We start from the raw sequence: 13,677 nt of genomic DNA, 5'->3' as shown, positions 1-13,677 counted from the left end.
AGCTTCCTACTAACATATACATAATTATATATACATAATGTTACTAGCTGACCCGGCAAACGTTTTTCTGTCAGTTATTTATCAATTGAGGGTATAAAAAAGTCTGCGATATTCTTTGGCCTACAGAATACATAAAAAAAAATATAATGCATACATAGATAAGTATATTCTATAGGTACTTAACATAACTACATCACAGATTATATTATACCAGGTATCACAGATAATCAAAATACTAAAAATGAATCGCCAAATGTATTGCTAAGCGCAAAATCCGACTTTGTTTATTCTCTCTTTACTCCTTCCTTGAAGTACGAGGATGGTTGTTATGCTGAGAATACGTAAACACAACAGGCGGACCGCTAGTACACTATATTATCATACTAGGCTAATACAGTTGTCATTTATTATTGAAACCTTGTCAAAGGCTTCGTGAAAATCTGTTAATGAATGATAACAAATTCATGAGTTCCTTGGTTTCAGCCCTGTTTGGACATCGACTGGATTCGGCGGCGTAAGTAATTGTTTTTAGTTTAAATTTATAATGCAATGCGAAACGATTTTACGTTGCAGTAGATTTTTTATCAAGGTTATATACTAAATGGTATTGGCTTTTAATATTTAAAATATCTGAATACATAAGATTGTTAGAATTGAGTATTTGAATAAAAAAATTTTTTGTGCTAAATGGAAAGATTATATATTAGTTTTATAACAAAACTATTTTTTAAATTTTTTTTTTGCAATAATTCAAAAGTTATTTCAAAATAAAAATTAGTCTTTGACCGAACCGAAAACACACCGACAACTCCCGAAGCGTCACCCGGACGCGTGTGACGTCATAATGTTAGTTTTCACACATTGCAGTTGATAACGTATACAACTAAAACATTTTGACGTCACATCTATGGTGACCAGTCATGGCGCGTTTATAGTCACGTGATTTAATTTAAATTTCATCAATTTTTAATTGCTTATAATTAATTGAAAAAAAAATTTTTTGGAGTTTATTGCATTAAATATCAATATTATTAATAATAAGGTTTTAAAATACATAAAAAAATCAATAATTTTTTTTTATTCAAATACTCAATTATGTAGCTTTTTTGTTGTATTTTTTTGTGATCGTACCTATGTCTTTTAATTTTCTAATTTTTTAAACATTTTTAGTTAAAACATTAAACGCTAATGTGTAGGTATAATATTATGAAAAATGGTAACATAATCGCACATAAATAGCGAAGGGATTTTAATCAACTATTTACCTTAATTAAAACTCTGGATATTTAATCTTTCATAAACTGAGCCTAAATATGCCTGACAGTTAAATCAACCTTATGATCTGTGTTATTATCTGAACAAAAACTTTAATACAAGCTTTGTATAGCTACTAAAACAGAAAAACTAAAGTACTCAAAACTTATTCCATTTATATTTCCAATTCAATTAAATTGATGTTTGAAACAGAGCCGAGTAAAGTTGTTTACCAAATCTAGTAACTGCGCAGTTCATAAAATTTCAGCAGTTTTACAACAACCCAATCAAAACAGTAGGTACTTTGGCGTCCTTCCAAGCCTAAACTAAAATAAAACAATGTAATTACACGAACAAACATTTAGTTTAACTATGCATAAATCGGGGTAGATTAATGAAATTACCGTGGTGCGTGGTCGCGCATAATGTACGCCCGATTTAAATTTATGACTTCACGCTGCCTCTGCTGATGTATTGCTCTGTGTAATTAACGAGACGGAAATGCAGTTTAACTTTGCAGTTTCTGGATTTTTCTATAACCAATCGATTGTTATTGTTGAAGTTAATCATTTCAATACCTACAGGCTCAATGGTAAAAGAAATTTAGTCGTTGTCTCTTAAATCATCTCGATTGAAAACTATTTGATTGGATTTGAAAGTATTAATTGTAAATTGTATTAGAATACTAGCTTCCGCCCACGACTTTGTACGTGCATCCCCGTTTTTCCCCGTTCCCGCAAGAATTTCGGGAAATCCTTTCTTAGCGGATGCCTACGTCCTAACATCTACCTGCATGCCAAATTTCAGCCCGATACGTCCAGTGGTTTGGGATGTGCGTTGATAGATCACTATATCAGTCACCTTTGAGTTTTTGATAGATTTTAAAGCCATATAAACATCAAGATGGCTAAAAAATAAATAACTTTAACATTTCTTAAACCTATAACTGTAAAATGTTCCATTCATTGTTTTGCCTTTTTTAGAGGTTTCCATTTCGTAACAATATCGTGTATTCGATGTTTTAAGGGAATGTTATATCAAGGTTGAATAAAATGATTTATAAATTAGAATCAGCATTTGTTAAAACATTTTTATTTATCGATAACGATAGGTAGTTACCTTTTTTATTTTTTTTTATATAGACAACGATAGGTACCTACTACAATAGATTTTAATATAACAGTTATTACATACAAATAATGATATAGGTAATATAGTCAGTATATAGTTTTTTTTGTAGTTATATTCAGCAACTACATAATTTGATTTGGTTTAAATTATTAAGAATATCTGGTATTTGGTAATAACTTTTATAAGCCAAAATAGATATAGGCATGTATGCATGTTTCATCGCAAGCTGTTTTTTTAACTTTATAGTTATTTTTTACTAAAATAATTTAAATATTTCAGATCACACATCTACAAGAAAACAAGAAGAAAAGAAAGCATAATATCCAGAAATACTAGAAAATGGAACAATGGTGTGTATAATACAAATTACTAGCTGAGCTCCGCGGTTTCACCCGCATTGCTCCGCTCCTGTTGGTCTTAGCGTGATGATATTATAATATAGCCTATAGCCTTCCTCGATAAATGGGCTAGATAGCCCATTAGCTGTTAGATAACACCGAAAATTTTTTCAAATCGGACCAGTAGTTTCCGAGATTAGCGCGTTCAATCAATCAAACAAACAAACTCCCCACTTATTTGTTAAAATAACGCAATATAAATATATTTGTAGACATTCAGCATCTATAACTAAGTGAAGCCAAGCTTGCAGTTAGAAATAGAACATTTATAAACGTATCTACTAAAATAGCAAGACTAAAAAAACTTTAATATTATCATAATAGGTATAATTTCTATCGTGATATGAAATTCTAAAATATACTATCAATTAAATATCTTCTCGTTAATTAAATTCCTAATTACTCATATTAATGGATCTAATAACTCAAATTTTCATCATAATATTCGAATTAATTAGCATTTGAAAACTTATTGAATTCGACTCTTTAAATAGGTCAATTATTAACATCTAAGTCTAAAGATTAGTATTGCGACTTGCTGATAAAGTAGCTTATATTCTATTTATCATGTGCATTGTGAAAAATAAAAAAATCTAAATAAGAAATTCATTACATAAAACAAAGTCGCTGTCGTTGTCTGTCCGTCCTTATGTATGCTTTATATTAAAAACTTCGCAATGGATTTTGTTTCAATAGGTGGAGTGATTCAAGATTTTAGTAGAGGTATATAATATGTGAACTTTTCTACAAAGCGGGCGAAGCCGCGTGCAAAAAGTTTATTAGATATGAAATTCCTCTACTTTATTGTTCACATACCTAATTTGAACATTATATTATACACAATTTTAACTGACAGTTAAACTAAACGGTACATATCCAGAACTTATATTTATCTTTCCAGGTGTAAGAATAAAAAGGGAACTAGGTTCTGGAAACATCATGATTACTCAGCACTTTGGAGATAAAATTGTAACACCGGGAGAAGATGTAAGTTCATTTTATAGTTTAAGCTTGGTTGAATGGTGCTTAATTACAAAAAAGAGTGTGTGCTGAGCACACGTGTCAGAAGTGAAACTTCTTTGGTTTCAAAGATAGGTACTATAACCATACAAGAGCAACTTTTGTCTCTCGCATCAACTCTATAGGAAGTTGCGTCGCTACGTGCGCGCACTTTCTTACTAGCCCATAGAGGTGATGCGAGAGACAGAATAGTTGCGGAGGCAAAAGTTGCTCTTGCGCGCTAGCTCTGACTCCATGACATGGCGATATTGTCATGACGCGATCATGAAATTTTACTCTCAACGCGCCAAAAGAAGTTTCACTTCAATGTATGTGTAATGAAAATGCAACACTGCTGATTAATTACATCTATGTTATGTTTATTATTGCATTATTTCATTATTGCACGCATAAATGTAACAAAAAGTCGAATCTCTTTGTATAATAGAACTAGCTGCTCCGCGCGGTTTCACTCCCGTGGCTCCACTCCTGTTAGTCATTGCGTGATGATTTATAGCCTAGCCTTCCTCGATAAATGAGCTATCTAACACCTAAATAATTTTTTAAATCGGACCAGTAGTTTCCGAGATTAGCGCGTCCAAACAAACAAACAAACTCTTCAGCTTTATAATATTAGTATAGAAGTATAGCTGTATAGATAAGATAATATGAATAAAAGCTATTGTTAACACTTTTAACTAATACTTCAAATACATATTTATATTTTAGATAAGTTTACACTGCAGCGCAACAGGGGATAGACCACCTCGTTTCATTTGGGAGAGAGATGGAGTAGTTATATCTTCTAATACAGATTCAAGGTATTTATTAAACTATTGTTACAGAAAGCTAATATATTTCAGTTAAGATTAAATACTGACTCTTTATATTGGGAAAAAATAATAAATAATAATAAGTCTATATCTTAGTTTATATTAATTATAAGCATTATTTATGATTATAAGCGTGTATTTTTTATATCGATATAGCGTTGGAATTTTTATAATATTGTGTTATTTTTTTTCAATTTTAACGATCTTCTAGTTCATCTTCAATCTATAAAATAAAACCCAGAAAATATTTCCCTACGAAATTAAGGTACATACTTTAAAAATCAGTCAAGCTTTGGCAGTAAAGATACTATTATTTTTGTATTGTTTCTTTTATAAGTTACATTAGAAAATCTAGTCTCAAAATATCTTCCAGATACATCCTAGGCCAAATGATGTCCCCATCAGGCGTGGGTGTTATATCCCATCTCAACATAACGCGATCGAGAGTGGAAGATGGTGGTCTCTTTTCTTGTGTTGCTTTTGAGAGCGACTCCAGTTTGCGACATACAGCGAGGATTGACGTTTATGGTATTTACTATTTATCATAACTATTATAAATGTGTGTGTTTGTTCGTCTTTCAAGTTGAAAGAAAATATTTTTTTTTTGTGTCTGAAGACATGAGATTAGAGCAAGTTATAGGTTACCTCTAACAGTGTAGGTACTACAATTTCTTAATGTAGGTAGGTAGTTAATTTAGTTACAAACTAAACCAATACTTTCCCAGTACCCAAAAATATAATTTTTATTGAAGATAAACATGACATAAAATTATAATTATGATTATTTTAAGATAAATATCGCTACAACGACCATATTCGATTAAATTAACAATTCAGATCAATTCGAGCAGACATACAAAGATTCGATTATTCATTATCATGTTATTGAAAACAAAAGAAAGAATAGATGGATTATTAATTATAAGTAAAAGAACAATGTTTTGTTTTAATCACTCCCACACTTATTACCTAATCCAATCTTCTATTCAAGCTTCAGTTTTCTGAATTTCTAAAGTTTATATTTGGCTTTTTTTCTTCATTTACTTGTACTATAATTGAATTTTATTTAAAACTTGGCTAAGTCTAGAGTAAAAAAAAAATAAAAAATAGTCTAACTGTTGTTTTAATTCGTTATAATTTGACATTTAAGTTTTAAGAAATATTTTTATTTTATAGGACCACCGTATATAAGAACGTTGCCACCAATAAAAGTACAGAGCGGAGATGGATTAAAACTAAGATGTCCTTACTATGGATATCCTATCAGGTAAAACGTCTTATTTTTTATAATTACTTCACGGATCACAGTATGGTTTAAAAGGATTTTTAAGATATTTAACATAAAAATAAAACGGTTCAAAAGACATGTTTTCTGGCGACACTTCTTACTTATAAATAATTTTTTTTTGCTAAGATAACTGTATAACCAATCCTTACAGATTATTTTATATCTCAATTTCGAAAATCAGATCTTATAAGAAACATGAAATAATCAATCAATAAAAATAGTGATTGAAACAAAGCAAAAAACTACGCTTAAAATAACCTGTAATTATATTCACCAACTCCAATTAACAGGCTTAATTTTAAAACCACCACAATAAGCAAACAAAATTTAGCTAAAATGTGAACGGTTTAGGAAATCATTTGGCAAGCCGTACCTGACATACCTGGCCTGTGAATTTATAGTTATTGTCCGACCTATTTGGCTCCATTGCTGGGTCTATCTGGGAACTGCATTTCGAGTCTATCTAGATGAAAATATTGATATTAGTGGGCATAATGCAGTAGTGTACAGCAAGGTTCTATGTAATGTAGAAAAAATAAGAAGAAACATGTATTTGCAAGATAATTAATTAAACAATTTAATAATTAATGTCAATATATTGTTATTATATTGTTAATAAGACTACAATACGTAATTACTTGATAGTTTAAAAAAAATTGTTGATGATGTTAAACGCAGATCTAACATATAAATAATTATTTTTAAATAAAAAACTAAAAATCATCTTCAAATAGAACTAAAACAAATTTTCATGGGGCCAATTCTTAAAATCGGTTCACCCGGTTAAAATTTTGAGGTAAAAAAGCCAAAAAAAACACTATCTACAATAGAACCTACTCCTCTTTTGAAATCGGTAAAAAAGGAGATCATATTCATTAAAAAGTCTACAAAGCAAAAGGGACTTTGCCAATACTCGTTTCCACCAAATGATACCTGACCCTTTGACATTTCAGCGACCTATAATTTGAAATGCGATGTTTTTAAATAATTATCAGGGATCAGAATAAATAAGTTTTATTAATTTGGTGTACGATATCTATTTTCTAATCCTATACTAAGATTTACACGTTAGATTTATATAGAAGTAGTAAGTCTTGAAGAAGCATTCTTTTAGCATCAAAAGAGATGAGTATAACTGATAAGAAACTGGTCATAATCATAAATAACTCATTACAGTAAATTGGAATGGGAATACAAAGGCAAGAAAATCGTTAGCACATTATTACCTCAACATAGCAGATACAAACGAACATACAACAATAATGATCATATTGTAAAGAAGAGACGGAGAAAACGACAAATATTAGAAACGAGCGAAGACGGGGTATTGAATATACCTCGTATTATTAAAGAAGAGAATGGAGATATGTATACCTGTATAGTTTATAGTCCTTCTGGAGAAATGGCTAGAAGGTAAGAACATACAGAAAGTAATGTAAATACTGTTATATTTATAGTTGATCTATATTTGTGACTGACAAGTTTTAAGAAAGAATCTCCTATGAATCTTTAAAGGAGAATAATTTTAATATCTTCTACCTTTGAGATGTTTATTAACTTGATGAAGGATAATTATAGGATAATTTTGTATGTTTTCAATGAAGCATTCATAAATTGTATCAGATTTTGATTTTTAATTAACTTTGACGTAAATTAGACACCTATACGTATATTTTAAGAACTTCGAGAACATTTCCATGATTTGTAATAGTATGTGTTGTTTGTTTTAAGAACATTTGATTTATAATCTTATTATATTTAGATCCTTCGAAATCCAAGTAGTAGAAGCGCCTGAGTTAGACGAATTACGAGTTGGTTCTGGACTCAAAGAAGGACAAATTGTCCAAATTACTTGCAACATTATAAGCGGAGATCCGCCTATTTTCTTCTCTTGGCTTAAGGATGGTATGAAAATACCACCAAGTTTGAAGGTAAGCATTAGTTAGTTGATATAATTATTAGTAGAAGTTAATATTAGGGTATAGGGAAAAATTAGATGATCATCAATAGTGCCACAAATAACTAAATCTGCAAGACTTATTAAAATTTTCTTCAAATACAATACTAGCTTTGTCCAATGGTTTAACCCGCATTGCTCGAATCCTGTTGGTATTATTATCTATTAACGTGATTATAATATTATATAGCAGTCTTTCTCGAAAAATGGGCTGTCAACACGGGAAGATTTTTTCAAATTGGACCCGTAGTTCCTGAGATTAGCGCGTTCAACCAATATAGCCTATACTCTATAGCCTTCCTCGATAAATGGGCTATCTAACACCGAAATAATTTTCAAATCGGACCAGTAGTTACCGAGATCAGCGCGTTGAAACAAATAAACAAACTCTTCAGCTTTATCCCTACTAATAATATTATAAATGCGAAAGTAACTATGCGTCTGTCTTTCTGTTACGCTTTCCTGCTTAAACCTCTCAACCGATTTGGATGAAATTTGGCACAGACAATCTTTAGACCCTGAGAAAGAACATAGGCAACCTTTATTGCGAAATATGTACCACGGGCGAAGCCGGGACGGACCGCTAGTAAAATTATAAATGAGAAACTAAATTAATTAACTCAATAATAGATTAATATCTCCATTTAAATACAGTTCTTATTCACTTTTCAAACTTATTGAAGGTTTCCTGTAAACTGTAATTTTCACTTCGATTAATAATCGAAAATAATGTATTCATAGCCTACATTGGAAACGTTTCATCAGAGCTCTATTCTAGGTATTTGGAAATACATCACCAGGTTTAATAATACATTACCAAGAAATCTAATATTATTAAGTTCAAGATTTTTTTTGCTTTTTATCTCGGGAACTCCTGGGACCTACATTAAATTTTTCTTGTGAACTTTAAAAATTACTCATTTGAATTTGAATCCTCTATAACTAAAAATTAAAATTATACTTGCTTTTGCTCGCGGACTCGTCGCCGAGTGATAATAAGCTTGTAGCTAATAAAATAATTCCCTTACAGATAACAGAGAGGAGTTCAGAGTTATTCAGTGTGTTGATAATAAAGCGGGTGTCCCTTGAACATTGTGGTCGGTACACTTGTATAGCGACGAATCACGTTGGAAAAGTCAATCAGACAACTGATTTGTATATAAATGGTAAGTAACTTTTATAGTCGAGCCAATTTAATAGGCAACATTTGACGTCTATCAATTTTATCTTCGAAGAGAGGTAACCTGCTTAAAAACATCGATTAAAGTGTATTAATCGATACGGATTTGAAACATTTGTCAATCGAATTTATTAATTTATGATGATTTTTATTCACAAGTAATCAATGCATTCGATTCTAGATGTCAGATTTCGATTTTTAGAGTAACGTCTCTAGTATTTAAAAAGAAAAAAGGTTTATTGACACAAAATTGTAGCGACGTCAGTTCTTCAATTCAGAAATTGTTTATTATGTTTAGGATGGTTTATCAGTAAAATGAAATCTTAAAATAACTTCTATCGGTCATTATTATTATAAATATGTAATCGTAATTGAAAAAAGTTAAGCAAATGTGCAGTTCTAACAAAACGAAATATCATGTTATTCTATGTCGTCGTTACTAGGTTACGTTGTTGAATTTTGTTGAACTGTCAAATGTTGCCTATTAAAATGGCTCTACTCGCTCTACTATATATAGTTTAGGACCTAAGTTTTAGAAATAAGAGAAATATAAAAACTAAAAAATGAAGTGACTTTAGGTGTAGAGAGTAAAATTTCAAGATTGCGTCACGTCATGGAGCGCGTGCTCGGCACATACTTTTTTTATGAAATGAATTCACTTAGAAATAAATAATTTACATAAAAATATACAGAAATAATGACTTTTATTGTTGTTTATTCAAACACAATATATTATGTAACTACATGTGAGCTATTAGCTAGGTATAATATTATGTTAAACATTATTGAATGAATTCACTTCGAAATTTGTAATGATGCAACCGCATAATACGAAGAACCAACCACACAGCAGATATTTTAATCCATTTCCAGATATACCTATGTAATATTTTAATCCTTTGTGAATGTTACCTACTTTATTTAAATTTCATCATTAATTATCATGATTATTTTGTCGATTGTAACATGTTTAGAAGTTTTTAATCGAATGTTTTTTTAATTGTAAGATCGCGTCATGGCAATACCGTCATAGAGTAAGGCGACGATTTTGGTATCTTAGAATCTTGCCAATGAAGTTTCACTTCTGACACGTGTGCTCGGCATACGCGCTCTTTTTCTACTTTTATATTTTAGTATTGTCTGAATAAGAATAACATTTTAGACGAAATTAAGTCAAAAATGAATCCCCTAAAACGGATTATATGAATACTTAGAGCGAAAGTGGTCAGGGCCTGATTGAATTAATATCCGAATGTGTTCTTGCGTAAAATCAAATATAAGAACATACAATTGAATGAATAGGTACAAATAGATTTGAAAATGAAGATTATAATTTTATAGCTGAAACTATTTTTGGATTAACATGAAACATTTGTGTCTCTTTCTCTGCATGAGTATTAATTGGAATGTTTTTGTAATAAATAATCATGGAACAGAAAGTTAAAATTCTAGCCTAATAGGTAATGTCACTATTTCAAAAAAAAAATCATTTTTTCATCAACATAGTATAAAACAAAGTCGCTTTCTCTGTCCCTACGTCCCTTTGTATGCTTAAATCTTTAAAACTACGCAACGGATTTTGATGTGGTTTAATAGAAAGTGATTCAAGAGGAAGGTTTTAGTATATAATTTATTAGGTACGGTTAAAACAAAGCGGGCGAAGCCGCGGGCGGTAAGCTAGTTGATTATAATCCAAACTTTCATCAAGTGCGATTTGGCATTATTTATTATCATAATATTATTACACACACAACATTCGAACGCACTAAGAACAACGAACCACTCTACGCCAGTTTACACTAAAAAAAAATTACCTATCATAGTGGGGTTAGAATGAGCATTCGCTCGTTTGATGTAGCGTGAGACTATAATCTAAACATTGGCCAAGTACGAGTCGGTATGATTAGCTCTAACCCAAATTATCAATTTTCAGTCGCCCCAAAATGGATAGAAGAGCCTGCGAATACATCGCTATTACTGGGTCAGCGTGGTGTCGTATATTGTAACGCGAATGGCTACCCAGTACCACAAATACATTGGATGAAGCGGGACGGTGAGTTATCCTACTGTGGTAAAGAGATTATGGTTATGCATTGATTTCTGGTACCTATGTTTCTATTTTATGTGTGTTTGCTTAAAATAAGTTTGTTTTCCCAGTTGATTATGTAAATTAGATATCATACACAATGTATTTGTTATCTACATGTATAGTGTCTGTTTGAAATATGCGTTTTTCAATCAACGTCATCAATTTGAACGAGCAGAGAGAGCGCAAGAGCAACTTTTGTCTCCGCAACTATTTTGTCTCGCCCATCAACTCTATGGGGAGTTGCGTCGCTACGTGCGCGCACTTTCTTACTAGCTCTTTGTCTATCGTGGGTCATTTTTAGTTCTTTGTCTAGATTAACATGACATACGTCCTTCATTTCACCAGCATAAGGCATCTTACGGTGGAGCAACGAGCATTTTATTCTTATGTGTGCATTATTTTCTATTTCGCGTGTCAGTTTGTGTATCTGCTGTTTTTGAAGTGAAACTTCTATATCGGGGTTGGAAAAAAATTTAGTGTAACATTTTTTCGTTACGCGTGACATTTTTCCGTTACGCGCCATCTTTTTCTTATCCCTACCACGCGTGATTCGACGTATTTCTGTAAAGTTGTATATAGTAAATATTTTCTTGAAAAATAAAGTCATAAAGAAGTTTCACTTCCTACGTGTGTACACTAGTAGGTACACGCACACATTTTTTTTGTTTTTTAGCATCTTTTTTTTTTATTGACGATAGGGAAGAGCTTGACCACAATCTCGCCTGATGTTAAGCTGAGATGTGGTCTAAGATGGTACGCGCTTCCCTAGAAGGTACCTGTTCACTCTACGCTTTGAATCTCTCATTGTGTGTGTGTCTTTTAATATGATTTTTTGTCTTATTATTTCAGCTGCATTAGGCATCTGGCGGCCAGTATTAGACCTGGCCGGTGGTGGGGTCAGCAGTGCTCCCAACGGCACATTGCTCATTGAAGTCGTGTCACTTGCTGATGAAGGACTATACGCTTGTCACGCTGATAATGGCGTGGGGGTTGCACTTGCTAGGAACCTGTGGATTAGTGTTAATAGTAAATAATTTAGTTAATTTAATGTAAATGATTGTACACTGACAATAAGGGATAAGATACTGAAGACGAAGGAACATTATCATAATACTAGCTGCGCTCCGCGGTTTCACCCGTGTGGCTCCGTTCCTGTTGGTCTTAGCGTGATAATATAGAGCCTATGGCCTTCCTCGATGAATGGGCTATCTAACACTGAAATAATTTTTCAAATCGGACCAGTAGTTCCTGAGATTAGCGCGTTCAAACAAACAAACTCTTCAGCTTTATAATCCTACTAATATTATAAATGCGAAAGTTTGTATGGATGTTTGTTACTCTTTCACGTAAAAACTACTGAACCGATTACAATGAAATTTAGCACACATATAGAGGGTAATTTGGATTAACACATAGGATAGTTTTTATCCAGGAAATCCCACGGGAACGGGAACTACGCGGGTTTTCCTTTGCAAACGCGGGCGAAGCCGCGGGCGGAAATCTAGTATTAGTATAGATTTAATTTAACACAAAACGGTATGTTGTATGTATGTAAAGCTAATAAAATATATTTTCAGAACCTGTACATTTCGAGTCGATGGGAACAAATCTTACAACTAAAGTGGGGATGCCTCTCGAACTTAGCTGCAAACCTCTGGGCGACAGCCCTATCAGAATAAAGTGGACTTTAAATGGCAACCCTATCGAATTTATTTCATCAAGGTATGTGTTATGAACGTTACATAATTTAAATACAATGACTGCAATGTTTTAATTTATTGATATGCTCTTGATTGTACCCGCAAAAGTTCATTTGATTTATTCGATTTGAAATAAAAAAAAAATAAAATTAAATGTAGGTAACATAGAATTAATTTTACAAAGAGCTCGAAACCATCTCTACCTACCAAAAACATAATATTTGGATTTTGTAAGTAACCATTAAGTACTTTTCATACGATAACGCCATCTATCATTACTTGAACAAACTTTTTGTTAGACAAAGAAAGGTACTATTCTAGACCATTCTTATACGTATGCATTCAGTTGCTGTATAAGTTTCTGTATAAATCTGTAGATGGCGCTGAAATAAAATGTCATAAATATACTGAAAATTCAAGTCAATTCTGGCTGGTGTGGAGGCTGCACTTGGGCTGCACGTTTAAAATTGACGATCCTATTACCTATAAGGTTTTTTGCCTAATTATTTATTTATTTTATTTATTTATTTATTTATACATTTATTCAGGAAAACATTTAAGTAAGTACAATTTTTAAATACTAAACAATAAAATAAAACAAAAAACATTTACAATCTGAAATAACATTAAAGAAAAATTTATAAAAAGATTGTTTCCTGAAAAGGTCTTGGCTCAGCACATTGTCATGGTTCTAAGCGAACCATAACGCTGATATTCTGCCAAGACCCATTCGAGGAAGTTCATCGTACCAAACATAAAATATAATTATATATAATTAGTAATTACTTATAATATTATCGTCATGTAGGATTATTATCAGAGGTTGCAAAAGTTGTTCAGCCTGATTA

At 31.7% G+C, this 13,677-nt stretch overlaps 1 protein-coding gene across 1 annotated transcript in view; it reads left to right on the top strand.

Moving 5' to 3' along the window:
* The first annotated feature begins 3,460 nt into the window (after positions 1 to 3,460).
* LOC123703011 (Down syndrome cell adhesion molecule-like protein Dscam2) overlaps positions 3,461 to 13,677 on the top strand; it is a 29,939-nt gene continuing 19,722 nt past the window's right edge. Inside the window, exons 1-11 of the mRNA XM_045650880.1 lie at positions 3,461 to 3,506; positions 3,685 to 3,770; positions 4,512 to 4,603; positions 4,989 to 5,143; positions 5,792 to 5,882; positions 7,080 to 7,316; positions 7,666 to 7,834; positions 8,891 to 9,026; positions 10,974 to 11,093; positions 11,979 to 12,155; positions 12,707 to 12,851. Of these exons, the coding sequence (XP_045506836.1) occupies positions 3,461 to 3,506; positions 3,685 to 3,770; positions 4,512 to 4,603; positions 4,989 to 5,143; positions 5,792 to 5,882; positions 7,080 to 7,316; positions 7,666 to 7,834; positions 8,891 to 9,026; positions 10,974 to 11,093; positions 11,979 to 12,155; positions 12,707 to 12,851 (1,454 nt within the window). The remainder of the gene's footprint in view (positions 3,507 to 3,684; positions 3,771 to 4,511; positions 4,604 to 4,988; positions 5,144 to 5,791; positions 5,883 to 7,079; positions 7,317 to 7,665; positions 7,835 to 8,890; positions 9,027 to 10,973; positions 11,094 to 11,978; positions 12,156 to 12,706; positions 12,852 to 13,677) is intronic.

Source organism: Colias croceus, chromosome 25, assembly GCF_905220415.1.
Source record: "Colias croceus chromosome 25, ilColCroc2.1".
Classification (NCBI taxonomy): Eukaryota; Metazoa; Arthropoda; class Insecta; order Lepidoptera; family Pieridae; genus Colias; species Colias croceus.
The sequence above is the reverse complement of the archived record's forward strand: the minus strand, read 5'-3'. Positions and strand labels throughout refer to the sequence as shown.